Source organism: Gracilinanus agilis, chromosome 3, assembly GCF_016433145.1.
Source record: "Gracilinanus agilis isolate LMUSP501 chromosome 3, AgileGrace, whole genome shotgun sequence".
Taxonomy (NCBI): Eukaryota; Metazoa; Chordata; class Mammalia; order Didelphimorphia; family Didelphidae; genus Gracilinanus; species Gracilinanus agilis.
This window is the reverse complement of record NC_058132.1, coordinates 44628763-44654608: the sequence shown is the minus strand read 5'-3', so window position 1 is coordinate 44654608 and position 25846 is coordinate 44628763. Positions and strand designations below refer to the sequence as shown.

Below are 25846 nucleotides of genomic sequence, written 5' to 3'. Positions count from 1 at the left end.
TATAATTTACTACTTCATATGGTCTTGGGTATAAGATGGCATACATTAATTTTCCAATAATTAGATGTTTGTCTTTGGCGAAAGTGCCAAATCAAATTTTCAGAAAAGTAGCCTGGAAATTAGCTTTCACTATTCAGAATCAGAGGGGAAGTCGATCAGAACCTGCCATCATTTTTTGCTGGAAGTGCTGGGACATAGGAGTTGGATATGGAGGGTGAAAAAAATTGAATTAGATGAACAATAGAATACTGTTATGTTACTGTGTAAATATACATCAGTTTTATGAAATTATTTTGCTAAGAAAATTGTTTACAGATCCTCTTTAGATTTGAAATTATTTTTAGCATGTCATACTCATTCCCTCTGTGCACATTAAACATTTAGACTAAATGTTATGTGTGTCTCTGTGGCAAATTTTAAAATAAAACCCCTATGTGTTTAGTGTTCATTGTTGATTAAATTATTGTAATACAGGTGTTGCTTGCATTTATTAGATGGATAGAGATGTGCCTGACATACAGTGTTTAATGCTAAAATGAATGATCCCCAGAAACCTAAGGAACTGTTTGTTGATACCTACCATATGGGGAATAAATTAATAACATCAAACCCTTCCACTTCCTTGCATTGTTCCTAGAACCCTACTGACACCATGGAAATAGTGGAAAGAACATTGGCCTTGGAGTCAGAGGACAACCAAGTTTAAAATTCCAGCTAAGCTATTTACCATTTGGGTTTTATTTTATTGCTGTTGAAGCTCAGTAGATTAGATGATTTCTAAGATTCCTTCCATCTGTAAATTAGGAATTGTTCCAAAAGCTAAAAGATTTCTAAAATTTCCTCCTAAACACAAAATTATATACCATGTATTAATTGTAGCATAATTAAAAATAGGACAGAAATACAAAGCTTTCATGATTAAGATATTAGTCCCTTATTTTCCCAGTTTAAAAAAAGTCGCAATAAGAAGACCCAGTGAGTTAATTCCAGAAAACTCTTATCTTTCCCTATCTTCTCTATTTTACCATAATATATACACAGTAAAAAATACATCATTTTTCTAGTAGTAAATTAAGGGAAACCAGTGATTGTTTCCTAAGTAGCCATTTTGAAAATGGCCATGCCAAAATGTCATATTATAGTTTAAGAAAAATGGAGTTCATAATCATTATGGTTTTATTTGGAGTGGGGGAAGAGAGGGAATGATGAGTGAGATGGAATAAAGTTTGAGGAATAAACTTTCATCAGTGAAACAATATCTTTTTTCCCCCTTATTGAATTAAATTTATTGTTTGGTTGTAATAGAACTTAAGGTTTATGTCACAAAGACCAACTTTAACTTGATACCTGTAATGTTACTTGTAAAATTTTGTTGATTTTAGGCATCCCTGTCACTTTGCTGAAAAGTGAAGAATACAGAATGGAACTTTTATAATGTCCATATTTATCAGAGCAGTAATTCGATAGCATCTGTTGAGCTGAAAAGTAATCAATTCCTTGCCCATCTATTTGCTTGGCATTAATTGCTTCTGTAGACCTCTACAACAATTTAGAACATCATTTCCAAGTAGTTATTTCAGTGGGTTGTCAAGGTGGAGCAAATAAGGATATGCAGCCTGACTGAATTGTGTCACCAGGTCTGATTCTACATTATAACAGTTTATCCCTTTCAATACTGCAGTTGATAATACCATTACGAAGGATTTATTTCAACAGATATTTAATATGTTCCAAGTACTATGTTAGTGATAGGAGGTAGAAGCAAAAATGAACCCATGGAAGGGTTTCTTGAAAAAGTAAAAGTGATTCACTGTAGATATAGTTTGTTATAACATGAATAGCAGTCTAGTCCTTTTTTTCCCCTAAATTAAATACTTACCTTGAACATTGAGCACAGTGTTAATTACTAAAGCATCTTAGGACAAAACCAAGAGAAATGAACTTTATTGGTCCTTTTATATAAGTAGAGTACAACAGACTTTTTATAACAAATTATTCTTCCTCTCACCCTGCCACCTCCTTTTTTTATTCTCCTAAAAGCAAAGAATAATGATGTTGATTGTCCAGCAGCATTAGTTGGTGTGGGTGGTTAAGTGTGAGAAGCTTAGTAGGATGCTGGTTAAAATTTGGTCACAATAACAAAGAGCTTTTAGTTTATGTTAGCTTATTGCCTTTTGTTAGAAACTTCTCTTGGCTGAAGATTGGCATTCTCCTTCTGTGAGCTGAATTAGAAGCTCAGCTTTTAGTAAAGTCTTGTAGATCTCAATCTCATAACTTCTTTATTTTTAAAAAGTGATAGTGAATTAAAATGTAAACTAAATGTGTGGAGCATATTGACAGCTGTATTAAATAGCTGTCCTTTTATGACCACTTGGTTACCTGGCTAGTGTTGGTGCTCTGGCAAACAGACCTGTCAGGTGAGGTGACATGGCTTCCTCTCCAGCCACTGTTTCTATTACAGAGAAATCACATTAAAATAGTAAGTTGTTTTATGTTTCATTATAAAGAATAGCTCATGGACAGAGAGATTCATGGGGAGATGTGGATGATACTAAAAACAGAAGAGAATACAAAATTATTTTTTAAAAAAAAGTAACAAATGATTCTTAAGCTTTGAAGTGTCAGTCCTCTTAGAAACCTTATTGACAAGGAAATAACAAATAAAAATGACTTGTATATTCTATGAGGGGTGTGTAGTAAGGCATAAGCACTGTTAGTGATCTTTAAACTGGGTGAGTTCTATGTCCCATATGGTTTAAATCAGAATAAACATCTTAGTGAGTTTGTTAAAAGGCTTTTTCTCTCTTGGCCATTAGGCAGTAGTTAGGGTCTGCCTTTCTTTTCTCTTCGTATTCCAGGTTGAGTATTTGACAGTTTTGCAGAATCTGTTAATGGTTTGTGCTATAAAATACAGGCAAAAATATAGGAAACTTTATTAGATTCAGACTTGAAATAAATTAGAAACTTCTTAATTCCTATATTTTTTCTTCTGTGTATCATCTCTATTTTTCCTTTTGATTTGTATAATTCATAGGTACCAAAAGGTGATGGATGATGCCATTGACATACTCCTAGATATTTTGAGTCTAACATAGAAGGCATGGTCAGCTAAATTACAGTCTGAAATAGACTTAAGTCCATAAACCACTTTGGAGGTGTTAAATGTGCCGCCCCCCCCCCCAATTAACCAGGGTTTAGCAACAGAAACTGAAGAGGATGATCTAATATTTGACTGAATAGTTTTTCAGGCCAACAAGTTATTTTGCATAGTGGGCTAATCCTTGAATTAGAAAGACCTAAATTCAGATCCTGTGTCTAGCAAGCCACCTGACTTCTTCTCAGTGCCCCTCAACAACTATTGAAGACTGTACATTGCACAGCTTCAATAATGGAGGGAACATCTGCAACAAGAGCTCTTTTTCAATCAACAGATATTTAGTAAATGCCTACTATGTGTCAGGCACTGTGCTAGACCTTGGGGATACAAATACAAAGAATGAAATAATCTATCCTCATAAGGAGCTTGCATTCTCATTAAGGAAACAGCAAGTACATATAAAAATATGTACAGAATAAATATAAAGTGAAAAAATTAAATAGATGCAAAGTGGGTGAAGTTAAATACCAGATAGTCTAGGAGGGAGGGCACTAGCAATTGTGTGGCTTGGGAAAGGCTTCCTACAGAAGATAGGCTTGAGTTCCTTAAAGGAAGGAAGGGGTTTTGTGAAGCAGAGGGAAGGAAGGCGTGCGTTCTAGTTAAATGGGATGTTCCATACAAAGGCACAGAGGGTGGGAGGTGGCCAGTGTAGTGGATTGCAGATGGATGGCAGAGGAGGAATAATGTCTAATGTTACAGGAGATATATTCGGGCTAGATCCTGTATGGTTTTTAAAGCTAACCAGTGATTTTTCATTTTTTTCTAGAAACAGGAGAGAGCCACTGGAGTTGACTGAGAAGGGGAGTGTACTTAAGGAAGAGAGCCTTTGGCAACCACAATGTGCAGGATAGATGGATGGGAGGGGCTTGAGTCAGGGAGACCAATTAGCAGGCTGTTACTATAAACTCAGCAAGAGGAAATGATGGCTCAGATCAAGATGGGAGCCATCGAAGTGGAGAGAAAGGGGTTGAGCTGAGATTGTTGTGATGGTAGAAAGGGCAAGTTTGGAAATTGATTAGATGGATATGTGGGATGAGGGACATCGAAGAATTCAGGAGAATGCCAAGGTAACCAACCTGGGAGACTGGGATCCTGGTGCCTTGGACAAAACAGGAAAGTCTGGACGAGAGGAGAGGGGTTAGCAGTAAGGATAACGAGTTCAGTTTGGAGTGTAATGAGTTTAATAAGATGTCTGAAGGACAATCAGTGATAGAACACTGAAGCTTAGGCTAGGTATGGAGATGTGTGTGACCCATGCATAGAGATGAGAATTAGGCCCATGTCAAACTTTTTTCCATCCTCCGTTCCCCATCTCCCAGGCCAATTCCAATATCGATATTAATAAATGCAGTTTTAGGTACTATAATAGGTCAGTACAGAGATATATCAGAACATTTCTGGCCCATAAGTGTGTTTGGAAAGAGAAAGCTGGCAGGTAACCAACATTAGAAAACAGGCTGGTTAGCAAAGATTCTATATTAGGGTAGGTATGATTCAAATTGAACTTTGAAAGATGAGTGGTATTTGAATAGTTGGAAAGCAAATTGCTGCTTGTTAACAGCAGATAATTTACAAGAGTGTATGTTGTTGGCTTGACTGGAGTGGAGCTCTTTTTTGTGGCAAATCTATAAGAAGCAGTTTGTAGTTGGGCTTCTATAATAAATCAAGTGCTTATTAAATTGAATATTGACTTTATAATTTTAATTCAGGGCCCAGGACCCAAGCTCTGAGCTTACATGAACTGGATCCATGGACTTGGAAGCTAATACTCCACAAAATCACTTTTTATTTAGCTCATATGACCTTATGCCTTCCCACCCCATCTTTGCATAAGTAGCTTAATGAGATCCCTCAAGTTCAACATGAGCATTTAAAGGAACAAAGGTATTTTTTTACCGTCAGGTTCAGGATTGTCTTTTCTCCATCTCACAGAAAATGCAGAAGACTTAAAGGACTCCCAGGAGCTCATACACAATGTAGAAAGTATATAAAATACCCATAGTAGCCTGTAATCAAGCAGTACAGTGCTGTTTTATGAATCTCACTTTTCCCTAGGGACTTAAGAATCCCCTCTTCATCTTTCTTCCCCATGGTTTAGAGTCCCCATGCAGGAAGACTGCTACATAGGCATCCTTCCCACCCTTCCCTTTGGACATACACCATCATAATTATTCCCTGAAATAGAATGAGTAATCCACCATCCTTTACTCCTTCATTCTGTGGCTTTAAAACCTTTCTGCTGCTTTTCCCAGCACACGCTCAAGAAGAATTCTCTTTTGCCTAGAGGCACAATGCTTAAGAAATTCCTCTTTTCTTGATTGAAGGCTGGATCATTGAATTTTCAAACTTGGTGTTACTAGCAAAAAAACTAGCACTGCCCAGGATATCTTAATGGTCCACTAGTGAGGTAGATGGATTTCAAGATTGCTGTTCTCTAGGAACTCCTCTCTTGGGCCACTTGGGTAACCCTGTCTGCCCATATACAAGTAAGCTATTAAAAGGTCTTTGGAATGGAAGAATTAACTCCCTCCCCCCTCAAAATAAAAATCCCAGCTAGTAGACCTATTGTACTGTCAAGATTGCTCCAGAGAAAAGGATAAAAATGATAGAAGATGGGGTGTTAGTTCTGCCTTATAGGCCACCACCAAGGGCAGCTCCTTTCTGTTCTTCTAAGAGTAATACATTTAGAGGTGAAAGATACCTCTGAGGTCATCTGATCAAATCTCTTCATTTTCTAGTTGAGGAAAGCTTAGAGAAATGAAGATTAGCTTGTCACATGAGTGACAAAAGCCCAGAACAATGGCATCACAAGTGGAATGGGGCAGATAAGGAGCTTCTAAGTTGAATGAGGGTACTGATCTATACCATAATTTCTTTTAACTCCTTTGTATACAAAGATAATTCCAAAATGTCAAGTCTGCTGAGAATGATAGCAACAGTGACAAACAGGAGTTAAGAAAGAGAACTGGTTTGGTAGAGAAGGTAAAGTTCAGTTTGGGCATAGTGAGTTTAAGACAGCAGAATAAGTGATTAAAAATGAGAAATTTAAGGTTAGGAGGACCTGGGTTCAAATTTGGCTTCACATACTTCCTAGTTTTGCGACTCTGGCCAAGTCATTTAACCCTATTTGCCTAGCCCTTACTATTCTTCTGTCTTAGATTTGGTACTAAAACAGAGGGTAAGGTTTTAAAAAAAAAAAGAAAAGAAAAGAAGCAATTTATATTGAATGAAAGGAGAAGAATGGAGAGGTAGATTTGGTGATGATTGAAGCTCTGAGATAAAGAAGTAGCTGAGTGGAAATTCTATAGAAGAATAGAGGATTCTAATAGAAGAATATATAGAATAGAGGACCAGGGACTAGGCTTTCAGCCACAAGTGAAGTCCAACAAGTATTTATTAAGGGCCTACTATGTGTTACACATTGTGTTGGACTTTGGGAATACAAGGAAAAGTTAAGAAAAAGAATGCCTTGCCCTGAGAGAGTTCATCTTCTGATGGGGGGGGGGGGGGACAACATGCAAACAGTTGTTTATATAAAGTATACTCACACACAGAGTTAAATTGGAGGTAGTCTCAAAAAGAAGGAACTGGTGTTGAAGGGGACTGGAAAAGACTTCTTGCAGAAAGGTGGGAGTTTTAGCCAGCAGGCTGAGAAGAGAGATGGCAAAGTGGGCTGCACAAAGAGGCTCTTGTCACTGGCTATATCAGAGTCCATGGAAGGGAATCAAGTGGGCACAGTAGAAGACCCACTTTAAATAGGACCCCTGATACTTCCTAGCTGAGGGATGGGCAAAGCCTCTTTTGCCTCAGTTTTCTCCTCTGTAACATGGAGATAATAATAGCACCTAACTCCCAGGCTTGTTCTGAGGATAAAATGAGATTATGTTTTTAAAGCCCTTTGAAAACTGTGAAGCACAATATAAAAGAAGATTGAGGACAGAGATAAGGCCTTAAATTTGGCCTTTTGATCACTGGTGAGGAAGAATTCTGTTTCCATTGAATGATGAGGTTAAAAGCTATACTGCAGAGTTCAGAAGAGAAAGTGCAGGTACCCATTCTTGTTTCTGAGTTTAACCATGAAAGGTAAGAAGGATGCAGGCTGAAAGCTAGTACGGATGGATGCCTCAAATGAGGTCTTTTTGAGGATGGCAGAGGATGTCGCACCAGCCTGGGCCTGGAATTAAGGGAGAGCTTCCAATGGTTCAGGCAGAGGGTTCGTATTCCAGGAGGGGAGTGCTCAAAGGTTGGGAAGGGCAGTTGATCTGGAATGTCAATCCTATAAAAATAGTGGGAAATGAAGGAGAGGGGTTAAAGTTAGATTACGAAGGGCCTTTGGCTGGAAGGCAGTGTGGTGCAGTGCTGAGTTGGGAGTCCCTGGACCCAAGTTCTAATCCCAGAACTACTCCTTACTGCAGCTGGGACCACAGGCAAGTCCTGTACCCTCGCTAGGTCTGTGCTGTGGGTGTAACTGGACTAGAGCAGTGAGGAGAAACTTCCATCGAATGGTTGCTACTGTTATATTTAGAAAGGGACTTATACCATCAAACTAAGGTGACTGAGTGGGTGTTCCCAGTCACCAGCTACCTAGGGGAATACAAAGGGCACAGCTTTCCTAACCAATATCCCTAGGAGCATAACAGTATTAAGAAGAGACACTATTATTTTTTTTATAACACTACCAAACCACATAGAAGGCTCCCTTGGGCTCTTGGCCCAGATCAACCCAATTTGTGTTTCGTTGAGTCCATTTTTACTTTGTATTTCTTGGTTACATTTTAATCTGGCTCAGTAGTGTGGTGGCTCATGGCCATGTTTGACACTCTGAGTTCAGCCCTGAATGCTGTTATGATTAAAAATGATAAAGACTGATATAATAATATAAATTAGTAGTTTAATTAAAACCATACTGATAGAGATAAAATCTTTAGACCATGCGCCTGTAAGAATTCAAACTGCCTCAGCCATCTTTACCTTTCCGTATAGCCCACACCTCGAAACTAAGAGAGCGATTTCCTCCTCACCCAGGAGATTTAACCCCTCTCTTACATCATCATACTTCCTGTTTGCCATGAGAAATCATGGGAAATGTAGTTTCAAAGTCCCTCACATGTCCATGGGAAATATATAACATACTTATAAATGGCATCTCCCAAATTCCAATTATACAATGCCTTGTCTAGCTCTAGGTCTGAGATGCCATGAAATTCCAAGTGGCAGCAGGGGATGGAAAGGAGAATTCATGGCAGAGACAGAGGAAGGGGAAGAAGAGCTGGGAGAGGAGGCCAGTGGTACGGAGGCTGTTTTCCTAATTCTAGTGGTAGGTGGCAGGATCAGCAAGAGGAGGGACAAAAGCATGGGAGAGACAGAGGCCCAATAACCAGTTGGAGGTAGGATTGTTAAAAGGTAGATTATCCATGTTTAAAACCACCTGACTCAGGCCTTTTCCTGAATTGAATCAGAAGAATTAAGAAGATGCTTTGAACAAAAATGAATAAATATGGAAATAGGTACCAAGTGATAACATTTGTACAACCCAGAGAAATTGTTTGTTCGCTCTGGGAGGGGGGTAGGGAAAGAAATTGAATCATATAAACATGGCAAAATATTTAATAAATAAATAAAGTATTAAAAAAAGAAGAAGATGCTTTGGCACACTATAAATGTTTCTTCTCCAGGTGTCCTGTGAAAGATGGAAGAGAGCAAAAGGAGGAGGATGTGATTATTATGATCCACTTGGGGGAATGAGGCCTATGAAAAATAGGATCCATGCAGTTGGGAAGACCCAGCTCTGCTGTTAGCTGTGGGATCTCAGGGAAATCACATTATTTCTGAGCCCCCATTTCTTATTCATTAAATATTTTTCCATGTTTATATGATTTATTTTATTTTAAGTATTAAAAAAGAAGATGCTTTGAACCAGTAGAGTTGTATCTCTGGCTGGGGGCGGGTTTGGACATCCCTAGTCAAGCATCACTGTCTATAGCTCAGCCTAACCACCTCAGGCTACATAACAGAGTTTACTTTGAGCCCTCAATTTGTTTTTGACCACCCACTGGGTGCAGAACCCTAGTTGCCCCCATAGTGCACAGAGCATCAGACCTAGCCTCAGGAAGACCTGAGTTCAAATGCAGCCTCAGACACTAACTAGCTCAGTAACCTAGCAAGTAATTTCGCCTCTGACTGCCTTGGTTTCCTCATCTATAAAATGGGGCAATCCTGGGAGATGGGTACTGTTGTTATCCCCATTTCTTCATCTATAAAATGATGGACATGAGTTAGCCTGTAATGTTCCTCTTAGCTTGGATTCCTGAGATCTGTAGAATGAGAAAATGTGATTTAAAAAAAAAACCACAGGGGGCAGCTGGGTAGCTCAGTGGATTGAGAGCCAGGCCTAGAGACGGGAGGTCCTAGGTTCAAATCCAGCCTCAGACACTTCCCAGCTGTGTGACCCTGGGCAAGTCACTTGACCCCCATTGCCTACCCTTACCACTCTTCCACCTATAAGTCAATACACAGAAGTTAAGGGTTTGAAATAAAAAAAAAAAAAACCACAATATGTAACCTCCTTCAACATTTTGCTGCTACATTGGGAGCAATATTAAATCACTGACATCTTGATTCTTGTATTTTGGGAGTCAGTGGCAGTTGTTTGATTTCTTTAATGAAGAGCTTTACTTGGATATAGAATTAAGTATTGTCTTTACTGGCAGAGACATCAAAGTTTTTATTCAATTTTAGATTATTTGAGAAATATCTGAGAGTTGCATTATATAAATTAAAGAATTAATACCATTTAAGGTTTGCAAAGTTGTTTATATGCTCTCATTTGATTATCACAGTAATCTTGACAGTTGGGTGCTATCATTGTTCAGTCATTTCAGTTGTGTCCAACTCTCTGTGACCCCTTTTGAGGTTTTCTTGGCAAAGATACTGGAGTGGTTTGCCATTTTGCAGTTGAGGAAACAGAGGCAGAGAGGGCTAAGCATCTGAGGTCACAGCTAGTAAGTGTCTGAGATTGGATTTGAACTTAGATCTTCCTGACTCCGAGCTGGCACTCTTATCAATTGCCACACCTAACTGCCCTTTGGGTGCTATTAATTATCCCAATTTCACTGATTAGGAAGCTGAGGCAGAGAGAGGTGAAGTGACTTGCCCAGGTTCACCCAGCCAGTAAGTATCTGAGGGCAGATTTGAACTCAGATCTTACTGACTGCAGGCCTTGTGTTCTATACACTACTCTGCCCTGTGTATTAAAATCACTTTTCATAGGTCCATGCTTAAATTTCTTATGTAATCATATATAATGGCTTTTGCAAAGTTCTATATTATGAGAAAATTTTAAATTAGGATCTTTTGTTTTGAAAAGCAACCTGTCGTTTACATGGGAACAAATGGTTAGGAAGTACATGAGTATTCAGGAAATTTTGCTTTTTTGTGATAGTTAATTCCTGGGATGTTTCAGTTGCCTGTGGTTCGTGATCATTATTGAATTGAGACTTTTGACTTGAGGTGAATGGGAGCCAGATAATTCTAAAAAACTCTTGACTTTAAAATCCTTAATATTTATAGTGATAGACCTCTCTTGCCAGGGCTTTGAGCTGAACCTAACTCAGTTCTAAATTTGGGTCCATTTTTTCTAATATCATTAGTTAGCTCTATGAAAATACTAGTAGATAAGAAATCTTCAACCTCTGTGACGCTATGATTTCATCACTTGATGGTAGGGCTTGCTTATAATTCATTAGCTATTGGTTGTATGCATGTTTTAAAATAGTTTTCTTTGGAATAATAAGAGTATATTTGTGTGTTCAGACTTGTTAGAGTATTTGAACATTAACTTCCTTGGTTAATAAGAGAATGTGTTTAAATATCAGTCCTGCTGTTTACTGCCAGTTTCATCTTGGAGAGCCTTAGATTCCTTCTCTGTAAAATAAGAGAATTGGACTGGATTACTGCTAGGGGGCTCTTCCAGGTCTGTCCTATGATCCTGAAATCATCAGGTGAATATTTCATGAAATTAGAAATTTGCTAAACAAGCAGATTTTGACTGGGAAAGGGCACTTAAAGGAAGCTCCAGGGATAACTTTACAATATTGTTTTAATTGGTTGGAATAATATGGGAATTCTCTCATGCTTCCTTATTGCATATGCTTTTCGAGCTGTAACAACATTGAATGATAAGAAGACAGTGGGATGGAGTGAAATGAACTTCCATAACTGGGAGTCATGGCACCTGGATTCTTCTCTTAGCTTTGCTACCATACAGCTTTGTTGTGTTCTGGAGTGAAGCACTTAACTTCTAGCCTCTTTTTCTTAGTTGTAAATGAGGGGATCAGTGGGTTGATGGAGTAGAAGTTCTTAACTTGGAGCCAGTCAAGATCTGGGCTCAGGTCCTATCTTTGACATTTCCCAGCCCTCTGGCCACCACCATCATCTTATTCTCCCTTTCCCCAGAACCTTATACTTTGCCCCTGGACACTAAGCTCAGACAATAGCTAGCTTTTAATGAGCTTTCATCCTGTGTCATCCAGAACCAAGGTAATATGTTTCTTCCTGGTCATCCTCACACCATACCACTGCCTTTTCCTCCTAGTTTTCTATCATCCCTTTGTGTATTGTGTTTTTTCATTAAAACGTATGCTCCTTGAGGGCAGGAACCATTTTGCATTCATGTTTTTTATCCTGGATTCTTTATATAATGCCTGAAACATAGTAAGCAATTACTGAAGCCTTATCCATCTGCTAGTCTTGTAATCATGAACAAGTCACTTAACCATGTGTTAATTTCCTATAGAAAAGAGAATTATCTATTTAAAGGCTGGGAACAGCCTGGCATATTAGCCTAGATTTGGGGCAAACAGATTCTGAAAAGTTTGGAGAGAGACCAGGCAAAGAGCCCATGGACTAGCCATATAGTCCATTCTGTAAAGGAAGTTAGCCCAGGAGAAATGAGAGGCTCCTAAAAATGGAATTGGTAAAAAAGGGAGCTCATAGAGACAAATACTGTTTCTTGGAGATCTCACCTGGTAGCTTAGACATTAGACTCATCTGCCAGAATAATGTTCTTAAATCATGCTTTTGACCATGTCACTCTTCTGCTCCAGAATCTCCTGTGGCTTCAGGATAAAATGCAGCCCCACTATTTGACATTGAAAACCTTCATTAAGCAACTACAGTCTACCTTCCATGCTTTTTCCTCTACTTCTCGTGTTCTCCATTGCAGCCAGATTGGCCTGCTTGCTATCTTGCTCACCTGGAATGCCCTTTTCTTCACCTCTACATCTTAGAATTAAGAATTTCATCTTTGGCCTAGAGAACAGGGACTGTTTTTTCATTTTGTCTTTATATCCCTAGTGCCAAGCACAGTGCCTGGCACATAACTGGTGCTTAAAATGCTCTTTGGAATTGTATTTTACATGCTATGTACAAAAGATGGAACTTGGGCAGAAGGTAAAAACAGAAGCATGGCATGGACCTGGGACGATATGTCAAGAATGATTGTGTTTGGAGCAGTCTTTGTTTTTGTTGCTATTTTGGAGGAGAGAAGATTCAAGAAAGTAGGAGTGTTTGGTACAAAGAGGATAGTAACTGATTCTGCTAAGGCAGCAACTTGACACTCCAACTTTGGTTCCATTTTCTCAGCCTGCTGGAGCAGTCTTTAGATTGGACTGGAAGGAATAGAATTGACTAACAGAAAGTCGACAGCTAAGATAGGTCAAGAGATAGTAGAGGATCCAGCCACCTGGTTTAGGTCTTGTTCCCTGGCCCAGAGGAGCTTCAACCCAGGGGATAGAAATTCTATAACTGGAAGCTGTTATTTTTGGCCCATCATCATTACAGAAGCATAGAGAACAGGAGAAGAATGGCAGAAATGGACAAGGCCAAATCTTGGTCTAATTTTCCAAACAAGGAATTTAGTCAACTCTACATATAGTATGTTTCTACAGTGAACTTGACTTAGATTCTTGGTAAGATCCTAGACCAGTGATGGGCAAACTTATTAAAGAGGGGCCAAAGGAAAGGAAATGCTCATCTGTCAGTCTGTTTCTAAGGCAACTCTTTCCAAGTTTCATTGTATTGTATCCTCCTCATTGTATTCATCAGATTAAGAATAATGTCGTGCTGTGGGATAGAATGGTTCAAGGGGCTGCATCTGGCCCACGGGCCATAGTTTGCCCATCACTGTCCTAGACTACTATTAGAGCAATGGTTAGTGGTGATTGTAAAGGTCTGTGTGAGGAATGAGTCATGTTCATTAACCCTTTTGGGGGGGGGGCTTACAGTCTTGCTTTTAGGAGATTGCAATAATTAGAGCTGACCTGAACTCATGTATAACTATTTTATAAAATTTCTCATGTTCTTATGGATTTGGAACTGACCGAATGGCCAGATACTCTGAGTAGTCATTAATGTCAACTTGAAAAGGAGGCAATAGGTTAAGCATCTCAGGAATTGGTGCTTGAGTATCCCACCTATGCTATTCCACATATGAGGGAGTTTATGTTTTGGTCTGGAGGCTACATTTTGGGAAAGATTTTGTGGAAGAGCTTTGTTTATGCCATTATTGGTCGAAGGAACCAGGGATGTTTGGCCTGATGAAGACTTGGGGTAGGACAAAGGTGGGGGGTGTATGTGATTGATGTTTTCAAGTATACAAGGGGCTATCATGTGGAAGAGAGATTAATTGGACTTATTCTTTTTGAATCAAGAGGCCTGAGCTAAGTGCTTTGGTTTGTAGTTGCAAAGGGGTAAATTTAGACTATGTCAGGAAAAATAGTACCCAACAATTAGAGCTCTTTCAAAGTGGAATGAATGAGGTTTAATAAGAGACATGCTTCACTATAAATATTGAAATAAAGGCTGGATGGCCCCTGGCCAGGGATGTTGGAGAAGAGGCTCGGGACTGGATGGCCTCTGAGAGGACTCTAGCTTGCCCAGGCTCAGAAGGAAAGGGGGGGGGGGGTCTGAAAAGTGGCCAGACATTCACTTTCTCAGTGAAATAGTCTTGCCAGAATGTTTATCTTCTCTGTCTTCTGACAGCTTTGGTCTTTGTTAGAGATGTTGGCTCTGCGGATTACTAGAAGTACTGCCATCTCTGACCACATAGGACTGCCCCACTCTTTCCTTGCATACATACGAAGATAAGGATAAGATAAGGCCTGGTCCCCCGACACCTGACTTTGCTTGATTACATAGACAGACAGACAGACACACACACACATACACACGCACATATCAGTGCAGCATCTATATGTAACAAAAATAGGTGATGCTTGAGGACCTTGCCTGCTATGTTTGGACTAGTTTTCACAGTATTTGTATTTAAATTGCTCTTCTTTAAATCGGTGCTGGAATTTTATTCTCTTGCTTAGTTAGAGAAAAAGAGGTGCAGTTTAGTTAGTAAACCATGTATGAGAAGGGAAATCCTTGTATTCCAATTTTTTTAGTTTCTCCAAATTCATGAAATCAGTATTACCAGAAGCTAGCTGGGAAGATACAGCTTAACAGGTGAAATTCTTCAAATCTGTAATTAGAACAAGTAGGCAGGCCTAACTATTCATTATGAAGATAAAACCTTGTCCTGACACCTCCTGGGGTTATGGAGCCTTGTGGCAGCATTTCATCTGAAAGTCAGTCTGCTTTCACAATTTCTCAGTAGCTTATGGTAAGTCACAAATTCCAAATAATACATTGCTGTTCTGGAGGTTAAAGCTTGGCTCTAGCTGTCCCAGCAGCCGCCTGCTGACGTCTTGGTGAAGTTTTTGTCCAAAGCTTTTCTGTGTAATGTGTGCATCTCTGACTTGTTCCTTATTTTTCTCCTTCAGTCTTTTCTGTATTACTGACTTGGGTTTATCTTTTCTTCCTTTAGAGAGTTTTGAGGTGACAGTCACCAAAGAAGGTGATAAAGGGTTCTTTCTATCCCTCTTATGAATATTAACCCACTAACTTTGGTTATGAAATGGGGAAGCCAGCACTTAAACAGAAGATCCTGTCATGCTCAATTACCCCATTTGAGTCTCCCCTTTGTTTCTATTTTAAAATATATTGATGGAAATTGTTATGTAACCAACCCTTGGCTAGAAATATCTGGAAATCAGACATCCATTTGAACTCTGCTGGTCATACAGTAGAATTTTTAAATACTGCACTTGTCCAAGTGTCAAAAGAACTTGTATTTTTATCAATAATCTTGCTAGTAGTTGGGATTTTGAAACAGTCAAGTCATAATTTCCATATGCAATATTTTGTGAATCCTTATATAATCATCAAAATATTTCTTTTTTTCCCACCATGTATTAGAATGGAAACAATAGTTTTAATAATCCAGCTTGTAAGTCCACTTAGCTGTAATTAAGTACCGAGGCAGGTTTTTTTTTTCAGGTTTGGTAGCATGAAGTCTGAAAGAAAAGGAAATCTAGCAAATCCTTCCCTCTACAAAGAGTGTTCTGTTTAAGAGAAATTGTATTATATTAGTAGATAGCTGTTGAAATGGATGCCTGAAAAGTTGGTATTTCTACCTTTTTCCTTAAAGAGTTTATTTTGGTTCCCTAATTTTAGCCAGGTACATTGCACAGGAAGACTTGGTGGTTTTGATTTTTTGGACAGAATTTCTGTAATTATGGTGCTGAACCTATACCTGAAGCTTCTTCATCTCTCAGCTTGTAACTGTGCATTTTAACCTTCTCTGGTCCACGTCAAATCAGCTACCGGCTATTCCCTGTAGCTCGGTGTCCATCCAAGTTGTTATCAGTGGCCTTGGCTGTTGCTTCTATGATACACTTTCACCCTGAGCTATCTTAAGTACTCCTGTGAAATGCCTGTCTACGTTTCTCTCTCTCTTTTGTATTCCTGCATGAATGGATGCAAAGTAAACAAGTTGCTTGGAAAGCCAGAGTATGCTTCTTTTTACTAAAGTTCCCAGAATTCACCCATTTTAAAGCACAATGTTCTTGCTTTGTCCACAGACCCTCACAAACCCCTGGCTGCCAAATTGTTGTCTTTTATTTTGGGGGGAAAATGTGCAGAAGGGTAGTTGGTTGGAATTTTAACCTTTGTTCCTTTGACTCTTTAGGTGAGATATGTGGATTTAAAATTCATGGGCAAAATGTTCCCTTTGATGCTGTGGTGGTTGATAAATCCACTGGTGAGGGCATAATTCGCTCTAAAGAGAAGTTGGACTGTGAACTGCAGAAAGATTACACTTTCACCATCCAGGCCTATGACTGTGGGAAGGGACCAGATGGAGCTAATTCAAAAAAATCTCACAAGTAAGTGAATCAGAGTAGGCTGGAGGGGAGAAATGTCTGTCTGAGTGTGTGTCCATGTACCCTGGGATAAAGTTACAGTAACTTGTGAGTTGAGAGTGGGTATGATGGGGGAGGCAGGAGTGGTCTAGGAGAAAAAGAGGACCTTCAGCAGTAGGAATCCAAACACTTGAGGGTGCTGCTTCCCCACTTATTAGCACCTTCTGTGAATATTTGGCCCCTCAAACATTTTTGGAGTTGGCGAGACCTAGATAGAAATGCTACAATCTCTGCCTTAAAGGAGCTTGTAAGCCACTGGAGGGGAGGGTAAAAAAGGAGAGTACAAAGAGTAGAAATACAGGCTAGGAAGAGATGAAGACCAGGAAGAGAGCCAGACTCAGTTCTCTAGGAAGATTTGGGGAGAGATCATTTTCACCTGGACGGGATCAGACTTGATGAGTTCCAAGAATCAGGAAAGGCTTTAAGGAATGTATTTGAGTCAGGGTAGGTGGTCTGTGCCAACCCTGGAAGCTGACTGAGAGTGTCAGCTGATAGTCCCAGAGAGCTGGAGTCTAGTGTGTGAATAAGAGTAATAAGAAGTAAAGCTGGAAACTGTCCTCATTTGTAAAAAAAAAAAATTGATGAAACAACCTTTTTTGCCCACCTCATTGAATTGTTGTGAGGATCCAAAAGAGTTTTCCATCTTTTCCCCCTTATTTTGGATGCATATCTTCCTGTGGTTGAGAATCATCTTATTCATGCTTAGCCTTCATAGATTAGATTAGTAGTTGTTGAATTCTACTATCTGAATTTTCTTTTTTTGAAGATTTGATTTTTCATTTGTTCTAGAAGTCTCCTTTAAACCAAGTCCTCCTCTTAGTGAAATGAGATTTTCATGGCTGTTAAAAAAATGTAAGAAGGACAGGAACAACACCTATGGCAATTCCTTCTCCTTGTGTACCTAGAGTTTAAAAAGGCAGGGCAGTTTTATTTTTACAAAAAAAGGAATGTTGATATAGGGAATGTTTGCTTTGAAAAGCCATTTGGAAAACAAATATGAGTTTTGGTTAGGTATTTGTACACCATGAGGCAGACCAAAAAGTCAGAAGGGCCTGAATTCAGAACTGGCACCAGACAGGGCACAGCCCTGCCAATGAGGCTGCAAACTAGGGAAGGCCTAGCTTTCCTCCTGGTGAATCATGTTGAGATAGTCCTCACATACAAAAGTATCCCTTTATAAAGGAACTAAAAACAAAACAAGATCTTTCCATCCTTTTGTGATCTCTTGATCCTTTCCTTCTGTCCGATTTGGGTTTGTATGTGTGTGCCCTTGAGTAGACTCTCTTTTCACTCTTAATGGTTTATAATGAGAGGGCTAATCAGCTATCTTCTCTTTCTTATTTTCCCTTCTGTGTATTCTGATCTCACTCCCACTTTATTATACTTCAAAGGACAGTTGTGTTTCTTTTTTTTTAAACCGTCTGGTTTAATCTTAGTAGTTGAGATTCCATCTTGATTTAAAAAAAAAAAACAACAAACCCCAAGCCTCTTCTCTGACTTTTCTTTGAATGCAAAAAGAATTGAGTTGAGTGCTTTGTTTTATCTTCAAGTCAATTAAGCAAATATTTGTGCCTACTGTGTGCTGACCTAGTTACTAGGTAAATTCAGAGATGAATAAAGTCCAAATTTCCCAAGGAAACTTACATTTTAAAATTTATGTGCAGTTGCATATATTTAATAAAACAAGATATTGGGTTTTAGGAAGAAATGTACAAATGAAAGAAATAGTTTTTTTGAAGTTAGTCTAATAGAAGCTAAACAATGTGTTTTAAGAAAGCTATGTTTTGACATTTTTGTTTTTATTTTTTCTCTTTATCAGAGCAACAGTACATATTCAGGTGAATGACGTGAATGAGTATGCCCCTATATTTAAAGAAAAATCCTACAAAGCCACAGTTATTGAGGGGAAGAAATATGACAACATTTTAAAAGTGGAAGCAGTGGATGCAGACTGTTCCCCTCAGTTCAGCCAGATCTGCAGCTATGAAATTGTAACTCCAGATGTGCCCTTCATCATTGACAAGGATGGTAAGGAAATGGAACAAACTGAAATGAGTTTTCTCAATAGGATCCAGCACTTTTCCTGGCAGGTGATTCACTTCTAAGCTGTCCAGTTTCAAACAATCCTGCAGATTGTACAGTTTTGTAAAATATTGATGTTGATCATGATTTGGGAACTCAATCAAAACCTTTTATATTTTGTTTCAAAATTTTAGACTGTAGTTCTCCCATTTCTTCTTTGAAAGCTGGAATTCTTCTGTTCTCTCAGCCTTTCTTTTTATTTTCCAGCTTAAAAACAAAAAAAGGACCATTTAGTGGACTTTATTTCTTCAAGGTTCTTAGGAACCCATGTAGTTTTGTATTTGGGCATGGGACAACTAACGTGAAAGTCTGAGTGGGTTTTTGTTCTGATTGTACTATTTTCTCTCCTTGCCAGGTTATATCAAAAACACTGAGAAGTTAAGCTACGGGAAAGAGTCCCAGTATAAGCTGACAGTTACCGCATATGACTGTGGGAAGAAAAGAGCTAATGAAGATGTGTTGGTCAAAATTAGCATTAAACCTACATGCAAACCTGGGTGGCAAGGTCTGTTTGACCCTCTCCAGCTTGGTCACTGGTTGTTTTTAATGTTTGTCTTCACTCTTAAATTTCTACTAACAAGCCCGTAATGTGGTTTTTCTGCCCCAAATCTCTCCCTCCCTCCTTCAATCTGTGCAGGATGGAACAAAAGGATTGAGTATGAACCTGGTACTGGTTCTTTGGCTCTTTTCCCCAACATCCATTTGGAGACTTGTGATGAACCCATCACCTCCATCCAAGCAACAGTGGAGCTAGAAACCAGCCACATAGGAAAAGGCTGCGATCGGGACACCTACTCCGAGAAGTCCCTTCATAGGCTCTGTGGTAAGTGTTCCAGAAGCTCCCCACTCACTCCCAGACTCATTCTCATCTGCCTGACGTTTTAGTCTTCGGTATTTCTCATGGGAATTAGAAAATGCTGTGCAAACTAAAAGGAGGCCTAACTGTTAAACGTTTTTTGAAATTATTTTGATGATTTAGCCAGATAACTTTGATGCTTCTTCTGCCTCCACCACTTCCTATCTGTGTGGCAAATCACTTAATCTCTTTGGGGCTCAGTTTCTTTCTCTGTAAAATAGGGGGAAGAAGGAAGTACCTACAGATTGAGTCAGCTACATAAAACAGTGCATGGAGCTTTGATCTTAGAGTCAGGAAAACCTGAGAGCACATCCAACTGGCCTCAGACACTTAACAGCTCTGTGACCCTGGGCTGAACACTTAACCCTTCCGGCCTTAGTTTCCCCATCTGTAAAATGCAGGGTTTGGACTCAGTAGATTAGATCATCTAGGGACAAACCAAAACAAGGAAGCAGGTCTGGCCTGTTGAAGAAAAAAGATTAATATTAATACTGTGCTGCCGGACTTTGGCTTGCCTTTCAGTTTATCATGAATATATCTCCAAATTATTTCTGGCTACCTCTGTGCCCCAAGATTTCTGAGAATGTGTCTAGGAATCTTTAAGTACAACGGGACTGAACAGTCAAGAACTGATGACATAGGTCCCCACCCGGCATGGGCTTTCCCCTTTACCTTGCTGCCCCTGCAGAGGGGGTGCCCAGGTGAGAGGCTGCATGGGGTTCCTTAGCCTTAAATCACCAGCTTGAATACATTTTCTAAGAAAAATGTTTTTGTCCTCAACCTTATCACTTCCCTGCCTTTTCGAAGGATTTTGGAAAGGCTTTAGGGGAAAATATTTTTATTTTAAAAATATGCTTCCACAATCTCTATCTTCAAAGAAAAGGGCAGCTGGAAAGCAGGTGGGGGAGGGCACTGCCAGGCAGCTGGGATGAGGGGAAGGTGGCTTTGAGGGTCCACTTAAGAGATCAGGTCTGTGAACTGATGTCAGAGGTGCCAATTGATGTCAAAGAGGAGATTGAAGAAGAGATGAGAGGATGGGAGTCCTGGGTCATGGTGAGATCGAGCCTATGGTCAAGCCTATTTGTGGAGGAGGCAGGAGTGAAGGGGCAGACCTCAGGCATGGAGGAGAGGAAGTCAGGGAGCCGGTGCAGCATTCCCCAAAGGTGGGGGGGTGGGTGTGGATTCCACTTGGGAGATATAGGTAGATGGATTAGAGTGAGCCCTGTGCCAAGCCATAAGTGGGCCTGGGCTGCAAGGACCACAAAGGATGGCCAGCCTGGAGCCTAGGGAGGAACTCACCCTGGGTGTCGAGGGATGTGCAGCGTGAGATGGCTCTAAGGGAGGGTCAAGGCAGCCAGCATTTAGGAAGTCCTTCCTGTGTGCCAGCTGGGCTCTGTGCCAAGAGCTGGATACAGTTAGAAACAAAAAGAAACACAGTCCCTGCCCTCAAGCAGTTCGCCTTTTTATTTTTTTTCCTTAAACCCTTACCTTCTGTCTCAGAATTGATACTAAGTATGGTTTCTAAAGCAGAAGTGTGGTAAGGGCTAGGCAACCGGGGTGAAGTGACTTGTCCAGGGTCACACAGCTAGGAAGTGGCAGAGGTCCGATTTGAACTCAGGACCTCCTGTCTCTGGGCCTGGCATTCAGCCCACTGAGCCTTCTAGCTGCCCCCATCCTGAAACTTGAAGATCTTTCCTCAAGGTTTTGGGAGAAAATCTACATCCCTCTTGCTCTTTTCTCCCTGGCCTTGTGCTGGGCACATTGTAAGGGCTTGCGAGATGAGGGCAGCCTACCTGGAGGTTTTCCAGAAAAAAGGAATGCAGGTACTTCACCTACTCTAAGGTTAGGACACAAAAAGTGGTTTGGAAATGGCTTCCAGCTCTGATTTCTCTTCCGACCTTTCCTTGTGGTCCTTGTTTGTCTGTTTCAGGTGCATCCTCCGGGACTGCCGAACTTCTTCCTCCTCCAAGCAGCACCCTGAACTGGACCGTGGGCCTCCCCACCGATAACGGCCACGACAGCGACCAGGTCTTTGAATTCAACGGCACCCAAGCTGTGAAGATTCCCGAGGGCGTCGTCACCGTGAACCTGAAAGAGCCCTTCATGATCTCGGTGTGGATGAGACACGGGCCTGGGGGCAGGGACAAGGAGACCATCCTCTGCAATTCTGATAAGACAGGCGGGTATTCCTCTTTCTGTCACCTCAGACGTATTTGTGGCTCATGAGAGAAACTCATATTGGCATCCATTGGATTTGAAGGCATTCTATGATAGCTGAATAAAACAGTAGAAGCTAGTACAAGGGGCAGCTGGGGAGCCAAGTGGGCCTCGAGACAAGAGGTCCTGGGTTCAAATGTGGCCTCAGTCACTTCCCGGCTGGGTGTCCCTGGGCAAGGCCCTGCACCCCCATTGCCCAGCACTCTTCTGCCTTGGAACCAATTCTAAGACAAAAGGTAAGGATTTGAAAAAGATGGTGATCCTGGCAAGGACAGTCTGCTTTTTGGGAGGCAGGAAACTGCCCAGAACGTCACTCCTCATGACCCCAAATAGCCTGAGCCAGTTAGATAACCTGGGCTTGGAAGCATTTCTGTCTGATCCTCTTTTAAACATGGATGCTTTTATATTTTCATGATATAACTTTTGGGTGCTGAGATCATCAAGCATGTGAGTAGGTGTTGACCAAATGTTAATTTTGGGTTGATACTTTTTCTATTTTAGTTTTGCTTGGCTACTTCTTCTTGGAACTGAAAATAACTTTTCTGTCTTCCATTTTTTAAAAATTACATTTATCTTGGAGGGAGTTAATAATACAAGATCATTATTCCTTAACCATCACTTGTCCACTCTAGTGACACTTTGTGGTTGTTCTTGAGGGACATTTCTCATGCTTTTTGCCGTTTCCCCTCTAGCACACGAGTCTCTAATAAAAACCTGCTATATTTGCAGTTAAACATTTTCTAATTCAGAAATGTAAGGGAGCAGCTGGGTGGCTCAGTGGATTGAGAGCCAGGCCTAGAGCTGGGAAGTCCTAGGTTCAAATCTGGATTCAGTCACTGCCTAGCTGGGTGACCCTGGACAAGTCACTTAACTGCCATTGCCTGGCCGTTAGGGCTCTCCTGCCTTGGAACCAGTACACAGTGTTGATTCTAAGATGGAAGGTAAGAGTTTTAGAAAGGAAGAAAGAAAGAGGGGGAAGGGGAAGGAAGGAAGGAAAGGTAGAGAAGGGAAGGGGAGGGGGAAAGGAGAGGGAAATGGAAGAAAGGGAAGTCAAACATGTGGTCTAGGGCAGCTTAAGTGGCTCAGTGTATAGAAAGCCAAGCCTGGAGATGGGAGGTCCTGGGTTCAAATTTTTCCTCACATACTTTTTAACTGTCTGGGGAAATCACTTCACCCCAAGTGTCTAAACCAGTGATTCTCAAAGTGGGCACTACCGCCCCCTGGTGGGCGCTGCAGCAATCCAGGGAGGCAGTGATGGCCACAGGTGCATTTATCTTCCTATTAATTGCTATTAAAATTTTAAAAAAATTAATTTCGGGGGGAGGCTAAGTAATATTTTTTTCTGGAAAGGGGGCTGTAGGCAAAAAAAGTTTGGGAACCATTGGTCTAAACCTTGCTGTTCTTCTGCTTTGGAGCCTATATTTAGTACAGATTCTAAGACAGAAGGCAAAGGTTTAAAAAAAATAATCAAAAAACCCCTTGTGGCTTGTAGGCCATCCCATTATTAGGATTAATTAGAAGCTAAGGACAGGGTAAATTAGCTACTAATTAATCCTAATACCATGAAATTGGGAAACATTTAGCAAAGTAAATAAAAATAGAGCAGAACATAGATAATGTGGTTTTGTTAGTCAACATGCTACCTGCAGGAACAGTTGTTGAGAGGCCCATTTCTATTGCAGTTTGACCCCCTTGCTGCACTGGTGCATGGCATCATTCATTCCTGCAAGAGAAACAACATTTTAAAAATCAGCTTTAAGAAGTGGCTTATTCTCTTGTTTTAAACATTACGTGTATTACACACTACTTAAAACTTTTTACAGATATGAACCGGCATCATTATTCTCTCTACGTACATAACTGCCGACTGGTTTTCCTCTTCCGTCAAGATCCTTCAGAGGAGAAAAATTACAAACCTGCTGAATTTCACTGGAAACTAAACCAGGTGATTGTCCATTTGCTTTTGTTCACTGACTCATGTGATTAGGGTTAGCTTGTATTCCGTTTTTGTTCCACTTTTTATAGCTTTGCAGCATTCTGAAAAGTTCCTTACTAACTTATCTTTATTCTTCCTTGTATCTGTCCTACTTATCTTGTGTTAGCAGCACAGCCCGGGTCACCTCCTTCTACAGAAGGACTTCCCTTATCCCTTGAAAGCCTTGTCTTTCCTTATGTATTTGTTTATGACCATCTGGGCACTCCATGTTTTTCCTCAGTAGATTATAATCTGTTTCTGGGCAGCAACGATTTCATTTTCAGCCTCACACCCCCAGGACCTAGCGCAGTGCTTGGCATATAGGACACAAATCTGGCCATTGCTTTTTTATTATGTTAATATTTCATCTCATTTAATTACTTCCTTATTGTTGGACATTTAGATGACCGTAGCACTTTCAGGATATATTCTGAATGATGGAATTATTGAGTCAATAGGAATGAATATTTTTATAACTTTTACTGCGAACTGTTGGATCATCTCCCCAAAGGATGGCTGCAAGTTTGCAGTTCTGTTGGCAGTGGACAAATGTGCTTATTAATTTCTCTGTGATCCCTTCAGGATTGAGTTTTATTGTTTTTAACTATTTTTTTTCCAAGTTAATGAGTGAATAATGGTATCTCGTTGTTTTACTTTGCGACTTACTGATTATGATTGAGGTTGGGCATTTTAAAAAGTGATTGTTTATAATTTATGCTACTTCTTTTGAAAAACATGTAGCTTTTGAGCATTTCTCCATTGTGCATTGGAAGTTACCACTATGTCTCTCTCCCTCCCTCCCTTCAATGTGGGTTAAGTGACTTGCCCAGGGTCACACAACTAGGAAATGTATTCAGTCACACTATTTAAACCCAGGACTTCCCATCTCCATGCCTGGCTCTCTGTCCACTGAGTCACCTAGCTGCCCTCCAATTTATTCTTAATTATAAAACTAAAAAAGTGTTATGATAACTTCATGTGTCAAAATTAATTTAAATGTAAAGAGTTACTAAATACATTTAGTTGTATTGATGCCTAATATTTTTAAGTTCCTAATAAGTATTTCATATAAAAGATGTGGCCCACCAAACAGAGAGAGGAGGGAGGAGTTGAATGGTTGGAGAGCTCACCAGTCCTAACATGGGGTTCTGGGTGCTATTCTCCAGTGTTTATTCTTTTTTTTTTTTTTTTAAACCCTGACCTTCCGTCTTGGAGTCAATACAGTGAATTGGCTCCAAGGCAGAAGAGTGGTAAGGGCTAGGCAATGGGGGTCAAGTGACTTGCCCAGGGTCACACAGCTGGGAAGTGTCTGTATTCTTTTCTTTTAAATATGAGCTTGTGACCTTTGAATGTATAGCATCCATAGGTCAGAGCAGGGTCCGGAATAGTGGGTTGAAGCCTGCTCAGTGCCTTGGTCTGCAAAGTCAAGTCTTCCCACCGTTTGTGTGGCACCTGGGCTTGACCGAGATGGCACTAACAGGAAGAAATTGGTGACATTTAAGTGAATAAGCCATCTTGCTGTTAAGTGGTCTGTTTACCTTGTCATTAGAGCTTTTGCCAAGACAGAGATGTAGGTGGCCCTTCTGACTTCCTTGTAAACAAAAATCAGTTAGTTTGGCTGAACCATATTTTAAATCCATGGTACTTTATTATAGATTTAGATAAGAATTTAATCTAAGAGTTATTTATTGACTTGCTCAGTGATGTGGATGGCATGCTGAGAGATAAAAAAATGAATAAGGTGTTTCCTGCCTTTTAATGAATTTATCATTTGAGAAAGAGGCAATAGGGTTGTGAGGCAAAAGGGATTTGCCTTTTTTTTTTTTAAACCCTTACCTTCCATCTTAGAACCAATACTGGGTATTAATTCCAAGGCAGAAGAGCAGTCAGGGCTAGGCAAAGAGGGATAAGTGACTTGCCCAGGGTTACATAGCTAGGAAGTGTCTGAGTTCATATTTGAACCCAGAACCTCCCATCTCTAAACCTGGCTCTCAATCCATTGAGCCATTCAGCTGCCCCCTGGGATTTGCTTTTTAAATTGAAACAAAGAGGAACTGCTATTTTTCTTCAGTGGGAAAATTTTCTTTATTATTTTAAGATTTTTTTTTTTGAAGTCAGGAGATTTCTCTCTTAAAGATACCTAAAAGCCACTTCTTCACTTGCTTTATGACAGATAAAAAGCCTTATGACCACCAGTTTTGGCCCATGAGGAAAGTAAGAAATATTCCCATAGATGCCTAGAGCCACTCTAGAGC

At 40.1% G+C, this 25846-nt stretch overlaps 1 protein-coding gene across 1 annotated transcript in view; it reads left to right on the top strand.

Annotated features, from left to right (window-relative positions):
• The window catches only part of CLSTN1 (calsyntenin 1), an 83037-nt gene that overhangs the window by 42215 nt on the left and 14976 nt on the right, over positions 1-25846 (top strand). Inside the window, exons 3-9 of the mRNA XM_044668668.1 lie at positions 15027-15056; positions 16230-16425; positions 18281-18489; positions 18899-19048; positions 19181-19366; positions 21330-21578; positions 23440-23561. Of these exons, the coding sequence (XP_044524603.1) occupies positions 15027-15056; positions 16230-16425; positions 18281-18489; positions 18899-19048; positions 19181-19366; positions 21330-21578; positions 23440-23561 (1142 nt within the window). The remainder of the gene's footprint in view (positions 1-15026; positions 15057-16229; positions 16426-18280; positions 18490-18898; positions 19049-19180; positions 19367-21329; positions 21579-23439; positions 23562-25846) is intronic.